A 20002-nucleotide genomic window follows, 5' to 3' on the forward strand; every position below is an offset into this window, starting at 1 on the left:
CACCCCTCTGTGCCTGTGGTATGGGCAGGAATCAAAATGAAGGTTGAAAACATAGAGGAGACCTGGTGAAATCCAGTTTCCAGATTAAACCAAACTACCTTAGGACTACTTCTACTAGGATGAATGGTTTACCATTCATCCCCAAACAAACACACTCCCACTCCCCTAACTGTAGTCATATTCATTTAGCCAGCAGGGTTTCATGAGGATTTCTGAAATTCCATTTGTAGTATGCTTTGAACACTCACAAAAAATTAAATAAATGCAAAGTGACTCTTTAATATTTGGCAGGAGAGTTCCAGGGACCAAAAAGTAAGGTTGCCAGAGCTATTTGGAGGAAGAATGTGGCATTAGTGTAGGAGGAGCTGAACTCCTACCTATTAACGAAAGTAGAGCATAGTATTTGAATAAGAGGAGAATAGAGAGGCGCTTCACACAATTACTGTGAAGCACCTCAATGAGGTCTGTGGGAAGAGTGGGCTTAGCCCTCTCTCCCCGCGGAGGACCATGCCCGGAGCCTTGGGTGGCCGGATCGGCTGCCCACATGACTACCGGCTCCGTCACAGAGCCAGTGGGGGTTGCGGGGATCGGGGCAGTGAGGATCGGATATGTGGGGCATTCTGGGGGGACCCCGAGGCCTTGGAGGGTCTACCCGTGTGTCGCCGCATGCTGCGATGTCACAAGAGCAATAAAATGATGTTAACGGAACACTCGCTCCGTTAACCTCATTTAAAGGGAGGGTGGATTAGGTGGTCTAGCCACCTGGGAACCACCTGGCTCGTCTGCGAGCCCAATGCTTCCCATGATCAGTAGAAAGCGGGCTAGGCTCCGTTAGCCCACTTTCTACCTATCATGGGAATAGCTTCAGAGTGTATTAAGGAAACTGCATCTCTACAGTACAACTGGTTGCATTTTATATTTTGATTTGTTCATAGAGGAATTAACTTGGTTTCTGATGCTGAAATATAAACCCAGACAAGGGATCTCCCTTGCAATGTGTCTGTGAATCCAGCACACGATTTTGTTCTTGTTTCTTTGCTAATCTATAAGGCGTCTTCCTGCTCCTTCACTTGACATGAAAACTACTTGCCGCCATTGTCTCAGTTGGCTAGAAAGTACCACCATTGAATTTGTCTGCGATAGTCACCTTTCCGCATGGACATTGCATTTCTACCTGGAGAAAGATGGCCAGAACATAAGAAATGCCACTAACCAGGTCAATGGAAAAGTGACTTTTGTCATCACTAATCTGAGCAGGAAGCACGGAGGGAACTACACCTGTTACTATTCTGACTCAGAGCTGTCCTTGTCATACCACAGTAAGTCTGTGAAGGTGCTGGGACAAGGTAAGAGGCCTCCTTCAAAATCCACCTTTAAAGAAGCAATGGTGGTGAAAAAGTATGCCTTTATATTCTGCTTGTGGACTTTGCAAAGGAATCTGGTGTGGGCCACTGATGGAGACAGAATGCTGGGCTAAATAGGCCCTGCTCTGATCCAGCAGGGCTCTTCTTATTTTCTTATGGTCATCTGAACATTATAGAGGGATTTCCTGAGGCCATGGTTGCCCAGTCATGATTTCTAATAGATTTCTTTTGGTGCAAGGTGAAAAAAAGTGCTGAGAATTAGATGCAACCTTCCTTGCATCAATGCAACATTGTGAGTCAAGAGCCTGATTCAGATGTTATGCTGTACAAGTGTAGAAATGTCTGTACACTCATACATGTGTTTGTGTGAATGAGTGTACCTGTGTTCATTTCAAAAGTGAACCTGGATACAGGCCATTCTAATGCATGGTACAGATAGGAATTGCACTTCTGTACCTGCATTCAATATATTATGTAAATGACTGTACCTGTGTACAGATCTGTACCTGTGCACACTGTACACTCATTGTATGAGTGTTGAACATGATGAGGTCATTCACACCATCAAAAAAACTGTTCTACCCGGGTTTGGGAGCAATGTGTGCTCCCAATTTTAGGTTGTGTGGAAGCAAGGCAGGAGGGAAACCTGGTAGCTGTTCCTCCTACCTTTCCACACAATCACTTCTACCCAGGTTTTTCGCCTACTTTGCTTCCACAAAACGGAAAACTGGGAGCGCACATAACTCCCAAACTCAGGTGGAACACCATTTGTTTTATTGTGTGAATGACCTCAATGTGTGGATGGGCCTCAGGTGTTGTAGGAAAGGAGCAATAAATCCAGAATATTTCCCCAGTATAGGTGGCACCAATGTATCTCATACATACAGGACATGAGGAATCCTTTCTGGAAGCCACATTAGCCTAGTGAAGTTGAAATTCTGGATTGGGGAAATTATTAGGTTGCATTTCCTCAGGAAGAGAGCTGATCTTGTGGTAGCAAGCATGACTTGTCCCCTTAGCTAAACATGGTCAACTGAGGCTGCATATGAAAGGAAGACTAAGTGTGAGCACTGTAAGACATTCCCCTCAGGGGATGGAGCCACTCTGGGAAGAGTATCTAGATTCCGAGTTCCCTCCTTGGCATCTTCAAGGCAGAGCTGAGGGAGATTCCTGGCTGCAACCTTGGAGAAGCCACTGCCAATCTATGCAGACAATACTACGCTAGATGCACCAATGGTCTGACTCAGTATATGGCAGCTTCCTATGTTCCACAATCCAGAGTTTAGAGCAGGCCTGCACAACATAAGGCCCAGGGGCCAAATCCAGCCCATGGGGACTTTTTTGCTGGCCCCCAGAAGGGAATATCCTGCCACAAGAGCAGGAGCCATGAAAGAGCTCTTGGCCTTTCCAACTGAGCGGCAGCAGCTCAATGCAGCTGGCCACTTGAGACCAGATGTCCCCTACCCCCCGAATAAAGCCTACTGACACCAACCCTCTGCCACCTCACTTTTAATAATATTTTAAATTTTAATGTAGTAATTAACGTGCATTAAATTGACCTTGGCCCCATGTAGCAAGTCATGGTTGGTTCCAGCCCACTGGGGCATTTGAGTTGTGTACCCCTGGTTTAGAGGCTCATGCTGAGCTGAAGTTTCTCTGATGTTCATGCTTCATCCATAATTTGTTTGACCCCAGCAGTAAGCCCTCCACACTATTACTTCCCTTTCCCACTGAAGCTTATCCAGCAGGCAATAGCAGCCAAGCCCTCAGCACCACAAAATGTGACACAAAATGCTATCTCCTCCCCTGCTTTATCTTTCTTGACTCAGCAGCACAGGCACGCAAACATGCGTGCACACACATGGCATGCATCCTCTCAGAACTGCCATCAGCCAAGTGGTGGCTGTGCCAGTACTTAGCAAAGAGGTGCTCTAATGATAGGTGGAAGAGGGAGGCACGTGGGGTGGTGGGGCATCTTGCTGTCCCACCAGCACTCCAATAATTCACCATTTCAGGTGACCGCCATAACAATCCCCATGAGCTAAGGTGAGGCAACTTCACCTTATGTTATGGAATGGAATGTCATGGAATGGCTGTCCCTTCTGGCTGCCCCGGCTGGCATCAGCAACACTACTTAGAGAGGCTGCCGCTGTGCTTTCATTAGGCAGCAGCAGTATCACAGATGCTGACACTTATGGGTCCTTAAGGACTCAGGAGCTTTGGGAAACTATAACTCTCAGGTAACTTGATACTCGGGACTGGAAACTGTCATATAATGTGAACGACAAATATTTTTACAGCTCTCACGGCAGGCAGATTAAGTTAGGAAGCTTAATGTACAATTTCTTTGCCTTCCCTAAACGCTTCCCTCAAACTGAAGGTATTTGGATCCTAAAGTTTATTACGCGGGTTGTACAAAGCAACAACGGAAATAATAAACACTTCTTTAAATACACCTGAAGCAGGAAACCTGCCAGGGAGGTGGTTGGACCATTAGATGGTCAGGGAATGAAAGGGATTATTAAGGAGGATATGGAGATTGTGGAGAAACTGAAATGAGTTCTTTGCATCTGTCTTTATGTTGGAGGATACTGAACACATCTGGACTGAGTTTCTCAGAGATGGTGGCTGAAGAATTGAGTCAAATAGAGGTGACAAGAGATGACATTCCCAACTGTCTTGAATTTTATCAAATCACCAGGGCCAGATGGCATCCCCCAAGAGTTCTTAAGAACTCAAATGTGAAGTTGCTGTCTTCCATGGCTTAACTTTTAAAAGGCCCTTTCCCTCCTTTCCTATGGAATCCAGGGGAGCTAATAACAGGCCTCACAGGGCAAAACTAGCACAGGGCTTAGAAACTCATAACTGTTTTGCCTGAACCAGATCCCAAAGATAGTGTATTAAATTATCTTTGCATTGGTACATACCTATGCTGCATCAAATCAGGAGGAGAGTGAAGATTGCCCTTTTTATTTGGGCTTTTGGCCATTGAGCTGTCCCTGCTCTTCTTAAATTTTTTGCTATGTTTTGTTCTGGTTTTATGACTTTTATTGAGTTTTTTTGTTTTATCTTCTTGTTGTTAACTGCCTTGGGGTCTTATGATGAAGGGCGCCATATAAATATAAATAAATAAAAATCCAGGGAATGGCTCATGTGCTCCTGGGATTTGTTGTCTGTTCTGAGGCTGCAGCGATTGCTTTCTCCTGTTCCAAAGATCAGCCAGTAGTACCACACTTAGGGCTGCAAAATGGCTTAGTCCATGGGGAATGGACGGAGCTTGTGACACCTTCTGTAGTAAACAGTCTTCTTTCTGCTCACAGATCATGCTTTACCCAGACCCAATATCTCTCTGAGCCCTAGCAACGTGGCATTTCCAGGGAACAACATTACCATTCAGTGCTATGGGAATTATCTGAGCAAGAAGAAGTTCTATCTTTATCACAGTGATGCATATATGGTGATGAAGTTGGAAGCAGAATCAGCCATGACACATGATGCAATTGCCACATTCACCATCTTCAATGTGAAAATGGATAATAGGGGGAGATACAGTTGCAGATACAACCCCCTGTCAGGGTTTTCCATTTCCCGCCTGAGCAATCAAGTGGAGCTGTTTGTAGTAGGTAAAGGTCCTAACTCAGCATTCCTCAAACTAAAATTCTTGGGGATCTGGACTGATATGCCTTTGTCATTCAGTTTCACTCTGATTCAGGGTTATGTTGAACATTTCTAAAAGCACAATGTTTATAGAGCGGCCCATCCTGGACCTCATAGCTGGCACAAGAGCCAGGAAAGGGACAAGAAAGCACATTCTTCCCAGGGCACCCAGCAACAGGGCCAGGGCACCCAGCAATGAGCAACTGCTCGTGTGTGAGAAGTGCAGGCTAAGCCCGCTCTCCCCACACGAACCCTCCTGGTGCTTCACACTAATTGTGTGAAGTGCCTCATTGTCTTTGTAAAGGAAAGGGGGACCCCAACGAATGTCAGCAATATGTAAAAGCTGGGAATGGCATATTTTTGCAGATGCTTATAGAAAAGGAAAAGGAAAGAGAGGAACCCAAGAGGATGCCATGGATCAGTACTGGGTATGCCTGCTCACCTCCTGATCTTGAGGATGGGCTCCTGTCTTTGGGCATTACAATGTCAAAATTGGATAGCATTGGGTGGGTTGCTGTGAGAGCTGCAGGAAAACAAATGGTGTGGCCCATTCCGTCTGCATTCTTGCGTTGATGGAAATGCAGAGTGTTGAGTCTCTTGGAAGGCCATATGTTGTCATTGTCCTATCTGTTTCATTTTGCAGAACATAAATTTGAGAAACCCACCATCTCCCTGCAGCCCCTGGAAGTGGTTGACCTTGGGGGAAATATCACCATCCACTGCAGGAGCAAAAGCAAAGCCACAGTCTTCTATTTTCAAAAGTCTGCGAACCCTGTGCCTCCTCTTTTCATGGTGACTAGAAGAACTAAGGACAACTTTCTCCTCATCAACAATGCAAGCTGGCAGCACAGAGGGAGTTACCAGTGCAGTTACAGCCTCAGTGGAAATGTTTATGATCTCTCAGAGCCCAGTGACCCTGTGGAGCTTCTGATTGCAGGTAAAGGAATGACTTTGCATGCACTCCCCTAAACTCTGCTCAGGTAGTGCAAGACCTTTGCTGCTCCTCTACTGTAAGTTTGTGTTGGAGCAGGAAGATTGTAGCTTTTGTGTCTACTGAGTGTTACTTAGCAAAGCACTAGATATGATCTGCAAAGGGCAGTCACAAGGAGAGATCAATAGGAGGCAAAACTCCACCTTTTGCTGCCCCATGAACCAGACTGAACTCTGCAGGAAAGTGTCAAATAATACAGTCATTCATATATATATATATATATATATATATATATATATATATATATATATATATATAATTTTTTATTTTATTTATTTTAACAATATCTTAAGAATCTCATTACATCACACATTAAACAAAAAAAATTGACTAATCAGCGCGAATCACTAATTATACAATTAACCCTTGCTATAGTAATTCAAAACATATATCCTATATCTTACCAAACTTGATTTTAATCTACTCAACCTGCTAATATTGCTAAATTTCAAACCCTGTTGAAAAATCAATATTAGGAAAATAGTTCTTTAAGTACAGTAAGAATGGTTTCCAATCTTCTTTAAAACCTTCCAAATTTTGATCTCTTATCAGTACTGTAAGTTTTGCCATCTTCACGTATTCAAAATTTTTTATCAGCCAATCTTCTTTTGAGGGCAGTTCATTGTCCTTCCATTTCTGTGCGTATAGTATTCTGGCCACCGTGGCTGCATACATGAAAAATGTTAAATTTCTTGTGGGAAACTCTCCTTGCATTATTCCCAGCAGGAAGGATTCGGGGCTCTTAGAAAATGTCATTTAATTTTTTTTTTTTTAAACTCATTATATATCATGTCCCAAAAAGCCTTTGCCTTCCTACAAGACCACCACATATGAAAAAAAGTTCCTTAACAATGTCCACATTTCCAACATTTGTTTGAAACATTTTTATACATTATCGCCATTTTTTAGGCGTCAAATACCACCTATACATCATCTTATAATAATTTTCTTTTAAAGTGTAACATGCAGTGAACTTTAAATCAGTTTTCCATAATTTTCCCCAAGCTGCCATATCTATATTATGACCCACATCTTGAGCCCATTTTATCATAGACGTTTTAACCACTTCATCTCTTGTCTCCTCCAAAAGCAACAGCTTATACATCTTAGACACTAATTTTTCATCATTTTCACATAGCTCCTTCTCAAATCTCGACATTTGATCCTCAAATCCAAGTTTGACATCCTTCTTAAAAACTTCATTTAACTGATGGTACTGAAACCAATTACTAACGAAAATTTGTACTTCAATTAGATTTTTCAACTTACAGCCTTTTTCTTGAAAAAGCAACAGATCCCTATAGGTACCCCATTGCGGTAGCATATTTGTCTCTTTACGTACTAAAGCTTCAATCGGGGATAAACATAACGGAGTTTTAGGTTCCAGCCATTTTTTATATTTTACCCACACCTTCATTAGACTCCTTCTTACATAGTGATTCAGAAAATCTTTATGTATTTTACTTTTGTCATACCGCAAATATGAATGCCATCTGAACCTTCTATCAAATCTTTCCAAATCAAGTATTCTAGGATTTCTTAATGCTATCCATTCTTTTAACCATGTCAAATAAAACAGCATTAAAATACAACCTTAAGTCTGGCAGGGTAAGACCACCTCTTTCTTTAGCATCTGTTAAATTTCTAAAGTTAATTCTTGGTCTTTTACCCTGCCAAACAAATTTAGTTATGTCTTTTTGCCATTGCTTAAAACAAGTTAGAGTATTAATTACAGGAATAGTTTGAAAAAGAAACAACATTTTAGGTAAAACATTCATTTTCACAACTGAGATTCTTCCCATTAAAGACAAGTTCATTCTAGACCATCTTTGCAAGTCAATTTTAATTGTATTCCATATTTTAATATAGTTATTTGAAAACAAGGAGTTATTGTTTGACAACCAGACGCCCAAATATTTAATTTTTTTCTCCACTTTCAGTTCACTTATTTCAAAAAGTCTGTCCTTGGATCTCTGATCCATATTTTTTGTCAACACCTTTGTTTTAATCTTATTTATATAAAACCCAGCTAGTTGGCCAAATTGTTGTATTTTTTCCAAGAGTCTTCCGATTTTCTCTAATGGATTTTCTAAAAAAAACACTACATCATCCGCAAAGGCTCTTAGTTTGTACTCTTGTTTCTCAATTTTTGGGCCTTGTAATTGATCATCCTCTCTAATATTTCTACAGAGCACTTCCAGTACTAATATAAAAAGTAATGGGGAAAGTGGACATCCTTGTCTAGTTCCTTTCTGTATTTTGCAATTGTCTGATAATTTCCCATTTACAATAATTTTGGCATATTGCTCCGAATAAATTGTCTTAATAGCCCTACTGAAATTATTACCAACTCCCATTGCATCGAATAATCTCCACATGAACTGCCAGGAGACATTGTCAAAAGCTTTCTCTGCGTCCAGAAAAATCATGGCTATCTGTTTATCATTGTGTTTTTCATAATACTCCAATACATTCAAAGCAGTTCTCACATTATCTCTTAATTGCCATTTTGGCAAAAAGCCTGCTTGATCTTCATGAATAAAAAGTCTTAGTATAGCCTTCATTCTCCTTGCCAAAATGGCAGCAAAACGTTTATAGTTATTGTTTAAGAGTGAGATTGGCCTATAATTCTTGACTTGCGTTAAATCTTGATCCGGTTTTGGAATTACTGCAATATTGGCGTACTTCCAAGTCTCCGGCATAATCCCTCTTTGCAAAATATCATTCATCGTCCATTGCAAAGGCTGTAGTGTTTGATCCTTAAATGATTTGTAGTATGAAGCTGATAGGCCGTCGGGTCCTGGCGCCTTATTAGCCTTGCTTTGATTTATTACTTCTGTTATTTCCATTATTGATATTGGTGCATTCATAGTTTCTATGTGTTCCTTAGAAAGTTTTGGAATATTTTATCTTAAGAAATTGGTCAATTTTTATATCTTCTACTTTATTTCCTTTGTATAGTTCAGAATAGTATCTAAAGAATTTCCCTTTCATCATAAGAAAGCCCATTTTTTGTTAGTATCTTGGATTCTTATTCTTTTTCTCATTTCTAATTTTCCAAGCTAACAACTTGCCTGGTTTGTTTGCAAATTCAAAAGACTTTTGCTTTGCATATTTTAAGTTCCGTTCAACTTCATTTAATACTAACATAGAAAGTTGTTGCTGAAGCATTTTAATGGCTTGAGTAATCTTCTTCTTATCCTTAGCCCATATTAGTTCTCTTTCTTTTTTAGAAATCTCCATCAATAGTGCCTCTTTTTTCAATCCTCTTTGTTTTTTGAAATATGCATTTTGTTGTATGGAGAAACCTCTCATAAACGCTTTTCCTGCGTCCCAGACTATTTTGTTATCCATTCCTTGGTTTAAATTCAATTCAAAATAGTCCTTTAACTTCCTTTTAGCTTTCTCCACAACACCTGGTTTTTTCAGCAAGTATTCAGTCTCAAACGAAAGGAAACTGTTCCTTTCTTCTTCCATGTAAAAGAAGAAAGAATAATAATAATACAGTCATCGTATATTATGGACTTTTTATTTATTTGTTATGTTTGTTTATTTGATTTCTATACTGCCCTTCCAAAAATGGCTCAGGGCAGTTTACATTAAAATAAAAACAGCTTGAATTAATTATTTTAAATGCTTCAGTTGTTTAAAGACGCCTCAATCACGCACTCCTCTACCCCACAGCAAGAAGCAGAAGCCAGCGCAGACAAGTAGGTAGGAGACTCCTCCAGCATCTCAGGAGCCAGATATTGTTTTCAATTCAGTAATCTTTTGCAGTTTGTTTGGACACTTGTCCTAAGGGGGATCCTGTAAAGAGAGTGTGGGGCGGAGTCAGAAAAGGAAAAGGGAGGAAAAAGAGAAGGAAAAAATGGAGTTGTTTCTGAATAAACCTTTAGTTATATCTACTTATGATTTCCTTGTGTGTATGGGCGAACCAGTTATAAAAATATTTGGTGATTAGATTTGGAACCAGCACATGTCAGCCTGCAAAGCTTGTGAATGTTCCTGCAACCTCATTTCCTTTCATTACTGGGCCTACATTCCTGAACTACTTTCTACTATCACTGCTGCTGATTGTTTCTCCAGCTTCCTGACCTGCACAACCCCTGGAGGTACATCTTCCTTATCAATCCTGGACTCTGTTGTTCACTGGATGCCCACGGCAGCATAGCTCAGTTACCGGCCCCATGTTTCCCCCCCATCTCCATCCCAGGGAGTTTTCCAGATTACATGCTCTACAGTGGCTGGGAGTGTGAAATGCTTCGGCTTTGCAGGATCTCATTGGAAATGTAAAGAAAGGGTTGAAGCTGTTTGTTATATAGTCTGTGGAAGGACGTGTATTCCCAGCAGGAACTGTCCATACTGTGTGCTCTCTGTGCCCCATTTTTGGCCAATGAGGTCGCAGAGGAGGCGGGGGATGATGAAGTGTGAGGCTTGGATTTTTATTTTACCTTAACATGTTTTTTGCTTGGGGGTATTGCACACATCCTAGAAAAACTTTTAAAAAAGCAAAACACAATACTGCATTTGCACAGCTCCACCAAGGATGCCAGGTCCCAGACTTGCTGCCTCTCATCCTCCTCTCCCACTCTTCCTCCTACATTCCTGACAAGTTCAGTTTGCAAGTGATTCATGCTCCATCTCACTGCACTCACTACAGTTCCCCCAACCTCTGTTTCCTTGCTGAGGAGGTGGAGTTTGCAGGCTGCTGTGTCATTCAGGGAGGAGGAGATACATGCTCTCTCCCTCTCAGCAGCCACACTGCTGAACTCCTGCCTTAAGGGGGAAGCAGCAGTGCCTTCCCAGAACAAGGGCCAGGGCCGCCCTCTGTGCTGCCCTTTTAACACACTGCTGGCTGGCTGCTGAGCCCCATGCAGGGCTCCTGCCTCCGCTGCCTCCCTCACTTGCCCAGGAGCTCCCAGAAATGTTGCAGGCAAAGTTTTCTCAAGCAGCTGATGATCTCCATGCCAGTAAGAGCATCAGCACCACCACCTGCATTTTGGCTGTTCGCTCTGGGCACAGGGGTAGCGACAGGAATAACGGTGTTCTCCAAAGGGGGTAGCCCTAATTCTGTGCCAGGTCCCGGTAGTGAGGCTTGGGCAGATGGCAGGCAGCTCTACAGAGGCAGAGCGGTCTCCTCACTCAGCCCGCTTTTTCTTGAGGGGAGCTTGGAGGGCAAAAGCGGCTGCATGGGCAGCTGCAAGGGTGGGTGCAGCTCAGCACAGCCAACACCCCACCGCACAGATTGAACTGTCCACACACCACACCATTTACAATGCCGAAACAGTGTTGTAACCATCCTAGAATGGAAAAATACAGCTGTGTTTTTGCAATGGACATACAACATTATAGCACTAAATTGCAGTGATAAATTCCAAAATGAGGCATCGGAAATGTGAATGACATCCTGCTGACAGAATTGCCACATCACAGGAAGTATGGAAGCCCATTTACAAGATATGCCGTGACCCTGTTGTAGGGTCTAATATGGAAAATGCCCAGGAGAACCTGCTCTTGCTTGGAAACAATGGAGGTCCTATTTCTGCAATTACCTCCTCACAATACAGACCCTTGATTATATGCCAAAAAGCAGAAGGCTATATTGCTTCACTGCCTGGGCCCTGAAGGCCAAAGAATATATAATCTTTTTGCAAAGGAACTTAGAAGCAAAATAGCTCCTTCTGCAAGTGACCTTGATGATAATGTCTCCAGGGGAATGAGTAAACAACCTGCAAACAAATCTGCCAGATGCAGCAACTCAACCAGACACAGCAGACTAACCTTTTATGGCCTGAAGAGAGTGAAAATCATAAATCATATATGCTCAGGCCTCACAGAACAACAACAAAAAACACTCAGGGCTTTTCAAACCCAAGTGCAGCCGAGTACAAGTGTTTTTCCTCCTAATCTAGAAAGCTGGTAGCTGGCAAAGTACAGAAGCAAATAGGAGTGACGTTCCCTTCTAGTGTGTGTGTGTGTGTGTGTGTGTGTGTAGTAAGCTGCTTTGAGGTCTGGGGATTAGTGGTGAAATGTAAATAATTTTTTTAAAAATCACTACAGAGTTCTGCTTCCTAAGAATGCTGTTTTTCCTTTCTTTCGCTTTAAAGAAGCAACTTTCTTGTAGGGATGTGCCCAGAACAGAGAATTCAGATTGGATCAGAATCTGATCTGATTCAGATACCATTGTATCAGCGAATGAATGCAAATAGGCTGCTCACATTAAATCCAGCTGAAACAAAGTGTCAAATTGAATAAAGCCAGATGCACACACACACCCTGGTAAGAATGGAGAGCCATGGAAATGCCTAGGATTTGGGGGTGTCAGCTTTTGTTTCCATTTGTTCTGAAGATCAACTTGTAGTACCCCATTTCTACCTGCAACATTACATAATCCTTGGGATATAGATGGAGCTCTGACGTCTTTTGTACTAAGCTGTTTTCTTTCTGCTCACAGATCCTGGTCTACCCAGGCCCAACATCTCCCTGAGCCCCGACAGGGTGGCAGTTCTGGGAAGCAACATCACCATTCAGTGCTGGGCCAAAGTTCCAATCCAGAGGTTCCTTCTTCATAACCCTAGAGGTCAAATTATGCTATATTCAATGAAGCCAGAGGAGGATCAAGCAACATTCAGTATCAGCAACGTTGCCTTGGAGCATGGGGGAAGCTACCGTTGCAGCTACAGACCCCTGTCAGAGCTTTTTGTCATCTCGCAGACCAGCAATGATATGAAGCTGTTTGTGTTAGGTGAGGATTCTAACTTGGCACAGATGCCACAGATTAATATCCTTGGAGACCTGGCTTGGTATGCTTTTCTTCTCCACTTTGAATGCCAGCTGGAGCATTATCATAAGAGCATTTATAATGAGACCCATCCTGGACTTCTTAAATGGCACAAGTGTCCATACAGAAAATAGAAGCAGCTTCCAGCCTGTGAAGAGAAGAAAATCAGTTGTCATATCGTGGATCTTATTTAGGGGAACACAGAGAAGTCAGCTTCATGGAGCTGTGTCCCCGGGGCTGTGTGTATATTGTTATTAATTAAAGCACACACACACACACACACACACACACACACACACACACACACAAACTTTGGTTCACAGGGATAGTAATGGGTGTGGCAGCTCCAACTGATCTCAAAAAAGTGAGGAAATTCAATGGCAAGAGGCGGACCCAGCCCTGCCAAAGCTGTAGTAGCTTCAGGATCACATCCCTTGCTGATGGCTGATCTGGTCACAGACTGCTGCCACAGCAGTGTGGGTAGGGCTAAGGTAGTCCAAAACTCAGCACAGTCCAGTACCATAGTAAAGAGATTAAAAAGTTGAGTTTTTATGGTAGATCAAGGAACATAGCTTTACAGGCAAAATAAAAGTAAAAAATGCATGAAGCAGTCATACATTCTTCATAGATGTTAGGTTCAGGCAGTGGTCGCTGCTGGTCACTGCAGCAGAGGGTCAGAGAGAAGAGATACTAGTCATAATCTTTGTTATACAGTAGTTGCGGGCTCTCTTATGCTATCCTTGATTCTTATTGCTCCTTACTTTGCTATTATCATATTGTATTGTTATGAAAGAATATACTAAAAATTAATGCATTTATTTCTATAGAGGCATGTCACTAGGTATTCATAGCTCCCAGTATTTCTGCAGTGGATCTTCAGGAAGCACCCACTGTTTTCAGTGGGCATGCTTGTCATTTGTTTTAGTACATCCCAGTTATTAATCCCTTGGTGGGGCTCCCCACCCACTTTGGGGACATTTCTGGCTTTTCCAGTCTCCTGGCACTGCAAAGCATGCTGAGAAGACAGAGGCACCTTTGGAGGACTTTCCAGGAAGGGGCAGGGCTTGCAGATAAAACCTTTCAACAACAGATACAGCGGCTGCCTTGCACATCTGTTCCCTGGATTTGTGGACCCCAATGATGGTTCTAGGGATGTGCACAGAATCAGTTCGGAGGCCCTTCATGGATCTCATACCTCCCTGCTGCCCCAGTGTCGTCCTCGGTTGGAAGTTAAAAGGAAGCACCTGGCACGCATGAGCATGCATGTCACGTTCGCCTGCACGCATGGCCACCTGATGTGCGAGCGCGGCATATGCAGGCCGGGTATTTCCTTTTACTTCTGGCTGAGGAGAACACCGGGGTGGCAGGGAAGTACGCTGCTACCACCTCGTCAGAGACTTTTAAAATGGAGCGCCAGCAGAGGAAACGCGGTGGAAGGGTTAAGGGCACCCACCCCCACCCTTAAAGGTAGCCCCCCCCTTTGAACCCCCACCCCCACCTGTTCTGCGCACATCCCTAGAAGGTTCTGCTCCTGTGCTGCTAATGGGGTAGGAGCTGTCCTGCCGATCCCCAAATGGTCATGTGAACAAGCCTAATGTGACACTGAGGACGGTTTTGGATTGACAACAGAGTAAAAACTCAAGCCTCACAAACCCAGGAAACTGGGACCCAAGGCTAATGCCTTAACAGACATGCCATGTGATCAGTAATGTGCAAAGGTCATTCTCATGCCCAAAATAGGGGCAGGGAGGTGGAGGGGAAGCCAGAAATGGACCTACCTTCCCCCCACAAATGATCATCCTGCTGCTCACAGCAGCTCTGATTGAGCGCCCACACGATCCACACTGCTCTGAACAGTGCAGATCACCGGTAGGGATGTGCGGAACTGGTCCAACGGTTCGTGGGTTCATGATCGAACCAACCCCACCCCCGTTCCGTCAGACTGGAACTGGACCACCGGGTCCAGTCCAGCAGGTCTGTGAACTTAAAAAAAACAAACTAAAACATAAAAGCAAGTACATGTAGCCCCTTTGGGGGGCTTGCTGCAGCCGTGGTGTATGTGTGTGTCCGTGCAGGTTCCCTCTCCCCGCACCAGCCTTCCTCTTCACCGCCGTGGCCGGCTAAGTGAAGCCTTTTTGGCCCTTTCGGGCCTCCGTAAAAGCGAGTGGTCGCCATTTTGGCGGCCACCGCACATGCGCAAATGCCCTCTGCGAGGCTAAGCCCAGTCTCCCCACAGAATCCCGTCAGGCGTTTCACACGTGTCATGTGAAGCACCTCGGAGACAAGAGGAAAACAGGTAAAACAGGCAAAGCAAAGCTGTGTTTATTCTGAGAAAGAAATATGTGGCTTTATCTACTAGAGGGGAAAGCAATGCCCCAATGTGTCTTCCTGCCCTACAGCCTAATCATGTGCTGGTCAGCAAATCTTTTTATGTTTGTTTTCTTCTGTGCACAGGTCCCAGCTTACCCAGACCTGCCATCTCCATCAGCCCCAGTGGGTTAGTGGCCCTTGGTGGGCAAGTCACTATTCATTGTCAATGTGAAGATGGACCTGTCAACTTTTATCTCATTAAGGCTGGAGACCCAACAGCAATGTGGCCCATGAGGTTTGATGGTCATAATGGTGGAGTTTCCATTCGCAATCTCAGCTTGGAGCACCTCGGGTACTATCACTGCAGCTATGCATTTTTAGAAAGACCTTTTCAGATCTCAGAATTCAGTGACCCTGTGGAGCTTCTGGTATCAGGTGTGGTAACTGGCTTGGCATTCTCATGACCCTTCCAACTGATGTGGCTTGTGTGTGCAGGGGGGATCTCTGATGCTTAATTAACTGAAGATACGACACATGAAAGCCCAAACTAAGTTAGAGAGAGCAGTATCCTTGTTCCTGTGTCTTTGTTAGCAGCACGACACAAGCAAACTCAGCAGATGAAGGTTTTGCTTAAGAAAGCGATGAATTCATGAGGAGAACATAACTGCTTAGGGCTAACTGGTCTATTTTGTAGACTTCACAAAATCAGGGGTAGTTAAAGAGATGGCAGCTCTACCCCAGGAATCTTCCCCATGTATCTCTATGGCTAAGCAGAGTTGGGCTAGGGCAGGATTATCAGAAATAAAGGCCATCTTCTCAGTCTTTCCCTCCACCAGTTTAGTCACTGCATGGGGGTGAGGGTGGGGATGGGATTGTATCAGCTAGCTACACCTCAATCAGAAGAAGAAGGAAAACAAGAACGGGCAAACGAAGCATTTAACATAGCGAGGTCATTCACATGACCGGACGGGCAGAGCGGCGGGTGGGCAAGGAGGAAGGCTGAGTCAACTCACTTTCCCCTCAGATGAGCAATTCCTTGTTTTGGGGAGCATGGGCCGCTCTCCCAGATGGGCAGCACTGCATGGCCCAGCGCTCAGCTCTAGAGGCCAAGACAACATGTCCCAGCCTCTAGGGATCCCACAATGCACCGCGCGACACACGCAGTGCTTTGAGGGATTCCCCCAAAGGACAGGAGCTCTAGGTGCCTGTCTCTGTGTGCGGCCAGGCTGGAAGCAGCCTGGGCTCACGCACGAGCAGGTAGCCCGAGTTAAGGGAGCACTTGCTCCTTTAACGTTGACTAACAGCTGGGCTAAAAAACTGGGCTAGATGGCACTGCCCCTCCAGGATTAGGCCTGATACCAGTAATTCTCACACGCAGCCTGGGTTAGGCTGTGCATGAGAACAGCCTCAGCATGTAGTTTGTCCCTAATTTTTTTAAAACTGCACATGTGTTTTCTCTTATTTATTTATTTACATTTCTACACTGCCCCATCCAAAGGGTGCAGTGGTGTACAGCAAGTAAGTAGCAAAAACAAACACCATTTAAAACAAACTGCTCAAAACAGTGTAAAAAACAAATTTAAAACCAGGTGGTGGTCCGTCCATGACAATGGGGAAACCACCGGATCCCCCACCCACGGAACACCCCACTGATCCGAACGAAAGACCAAATTGAGTGTGTGGCCGGCAAATTGGGTTTGTCCTAAACTAATTGGGATAGCTCCGTAGTTGTCATGGTCTCCTGAGCTGAACTTCTGAACCGCACCAGACAAGTCAGCCTCAAAGTGGATATTGAAGTCCCCCAGGACTAAAAGTCGGGGTGACTCCAACACCAACTCTGTCAGCTCAGTTAGGGAGTCAGTTGGGCAGTGGGGTGGATGGTACGCCAACAGAATCCGTGGTGATTCTCTTTATTGAGCAGGGGGAGAGTAACTGGCTCTATCCACTCCCAGGCACAGTACTCCAGTGACTGTTGCTGGTGTGTGTCTTATGTTTCTTTTTAGAATGTGAGCCCTTTGGGGACAGGGAGCCATCTTATTTATTTATTATTTCTCTGTGTAAACTGCCCTGAGCCATTTTTGGAAGGGCAGTATAGAAATTGAATTATTTATTTATTTATTTATTTATTTATTATTATTATTATTATTATTATTATTATTATTATTATTATTATTATTAAGTCGACTGACTCACAGGGGCCCTGATAAGGGAGATGGTCGTATTATGGACCACAGCTACTCCACCCCCTGCCCGCCAACTTCCCCTAACCTTCTCCATAACAGAGTAGTCTGGTGGGAGAAGTTGGGCACAGAGTGGGCCACTAGCCTCCCCCATCCAGGTCTCCATTATACAAGCCAGGTCAGCTCTGTCATCTATGATCAAGTCATGGATGATTTCGGTCTTATTCTGAACCGACCTGGCATTGAAAAGGAGCAAGGCTAGGTTCTGTGGGTAGTTGGAACTGCTTGCCGAGGCCTGAGAGCTAACAGGGCAGCTGGAAGTGGAAACAGTTACTAAATTACTGCTTTCCCTTCCCCTGTAATGGCCAGCTGCTCTGCCAATGCCAATTCTTCTATTCCCAGAATCCCCACCACAACAGTAATAGCTGCCCCAGAGCTAACGGACACATCCCCCACATCACCCTTCCCAAGAGAGCCCAAGCACATGACAGCAAAAGGTCTGACACAACCCAGCAAAAGGAGGACTAACAAACTTTAACCCAGGCCTCCAACTTCACCTTAATATAACCTGCCCCCCAGACCACAGTCCCATACAAAAGGCCCGACACCAAAGGCCAGCCCCCTTTGGCGGGCATCTACAGCTACACCTCTGGTGTGCCTTCTTCCTTTATGCTCCCAAGGGCTCCAGAAATCTCCCCTCTCACAAGAGCTTTCTGGTCCTCATGGACAGGTGGAGGTGAGCCAGCAATCAGGTAGAAGGCCTAGGTGGAACAAGAAAGCAAACCAAGCTGCAAGCAAGCTGCTCTTCAGAAGGACAGGGCTGAAAAACAAACTCCCTCCGCTGGGCAGGAATGCTTCAGGCAGAGGTGGCGAGATGGCTGTTATTCGTCAGGCAAGGTCAAGGAAGCTGGGAGATTCCAGGCTCCTCACCTCACCCCACTCCGTCCTCCCAGATCCTTTCAGGAAATATGTCATCATTTGGGCAGCAGTCTCAAACAATTCTCTGCAAATCCCAGGGTTCAGATTTGCAAGGCAAAGGACAGTGTTGGATCCAGTGTCTCACTCAGCTGAGACAAACAGCCAGGGCTAAACTGTGCATTTAATATAGCACACACTTTAGCCCTAATTTTTTAAAAGCTGCAGGTAGGCTTGTATTGTATTTTATTATATGGGCTCATGTTATTAACCAGCTTTCTCCACAATTGTTCTGCTAGTCCCAAGACAAAACTCTGCATGAAAAAATTAGGGATAGCTCCAGTATCTCACTCCTCACCTTTTCCCACCTGCAGATGCAGACTTAGCCAGACCCAACATCTCTCAGAGTCCTAGAGGGCCGATTCCACCAGGAGAAAATGTGACCTTCCAGTGTCAAGGCCAAGGCAGAAGGTTCTCCCTTTATAAGCATGGAGATCAGATTGCATTACAGTCTGTGGAAGTATCTGGAGATAAGGTTGAGTTCCTCTTGAATAATGTAAGCAAGGAAGATGGAGGGATCTACAGCTGCAGATACAACTTGTTGGATCCCTATGTCTTCTCAAAATCGAGTAACATTCTGGAACTTCAAGTGCTAGGTAAGATTAGGTTTGCGTAATTCAATGCCCCACTCCAAACTTGATACCTTGCATGGACATCAGATTGCTTAACAGATACAGATATAGACAGATATAGAATTGAGCTCCCAAAGATTGCAAATGGGCAATCTGATGGGCGTGTTTACTCAAAAGTAAGCTGCACTGAGTTGAGCTGGGCTTCCTAGCTCACTGAAGCCATATTTACATAGGGAACTAGGAAGCTGCCATATACTGAGTCAGACCATTGGTCTATCTAGCTCAGTATTGTCTACAGAGACTGGCAGCAGCTTCTCCAAGGTTGCAGGCAGGAATCTCTCTCAGCCCTATCTTGGAGATGCTGCCAGGGAGGGAACTTGGAACCTTCTGCTCTTCCCAGCGCGGCTCCATCCTCTAATGGGAATATCTTACACTGCTCACACTTCTAGTCATATTCATATGCAACCAGGGTGGACCCTGCTTAGCTAAGGGGACATGTCATGCTTGCTACCACAAGACCAGCTCTCCTCTTTACACAGTAGAGCTGGTTCATAAAACCTTTAAAATCAGGGTAGGAGCTGGGTTACCCTGTTTTGCATGATTGTGAGAATCAGACAAATCCCTCCAGCCCAGGTTTTTCCAAGTAGAGTAGCGCTGCTTTCCTACCTTGCTTGGAGAAGAGAGCTCTGCTACCTTGAGTCTCTGGCTGAGAGAACTTGCATGGCTCTTCTATCCAGCCATTGCATTGAGCACACCCTCCTCCTACATGGGAACCATAGAGAGCTGTGCCTACAGCAGCTGCCATCTATGGACATGCCACTCTGCAAAGCACACTCTATTATCCTGAAGCCCAAGCAGCTTCATCAGGGCTGCCTACACCTCATGGCCAATCAAAGGATAGCTCCTGATGTCATGAGGCTTTCGCTTTCTTCTGGCAATGCAAAACAAGCTGGAAAGGCAATGGGACCTTTGGAGGACTTTCCATTGAGGGGGGAGGGCTTGTGACTGCTGATTTCAACAACAGATGCTGCTGTCACCTGGCTCATCTGTTTCCTTTGCTTGTGGACAGAAGTTCTGGTCCAAAAGCTACAGATGCGACAGCAGCTCTCCTGCCATTCAACCCACCCCCCAAATGGCTGTGTGGACAATCCTGGTATGTTCAGTGCATATGC

At 44.5% G+C, this 20002-nt stretch overlaps 1 protein-coding gene across 1 annotated transcript in view; it reads left to right on the top strand.

The window, feature by feature from the left end:
• The window catches only part of LOC128330944 (immunoglobulin superfamily member 1-like), a 64047-nt gene that overhangs the window by 14706 nt on the left and 29339 nt on the right, over positions 1-20002 (top strand). Inside the window, exons 5-10 of the mRNA XM_053264313.1 lie at positions 1051-1346; positions 4685-4987; positions 5665-5958; positions 12467-12757; positions 15248-15538; positions 18573-18854. Of these exons, the coding sequence (XP_053120288.1) occupies positions 1051-1346; positions 4685-4987; positions 5665-5958; positions 12467-12757; positions 15248-15538; positions 18573-18854 (1757 nt within the window). The remainder of the gene's footprint in view (positions 1-1050; positions 1347-4684; positions 4988-5664; positions 5959-12466; positions 12758-15247; positions 15539-18572; positions 18855-20002) is intronic.

This window comes from Hemicordylus capensis, chromosome 6 (genome assembly GCF_027244095.1).
Source record: "Hemicordylus capensis ecotype Gifberg chromosome 6, rHemCap1.1.pri, whole genome shotgun sequence".
Taxonomy (NCBI): Eukaryota; Metazoa; Chordata; class Lepidosauria; order Squamata; family Cordylidae; genus Hemicordylus; species Hemicordylus capensis.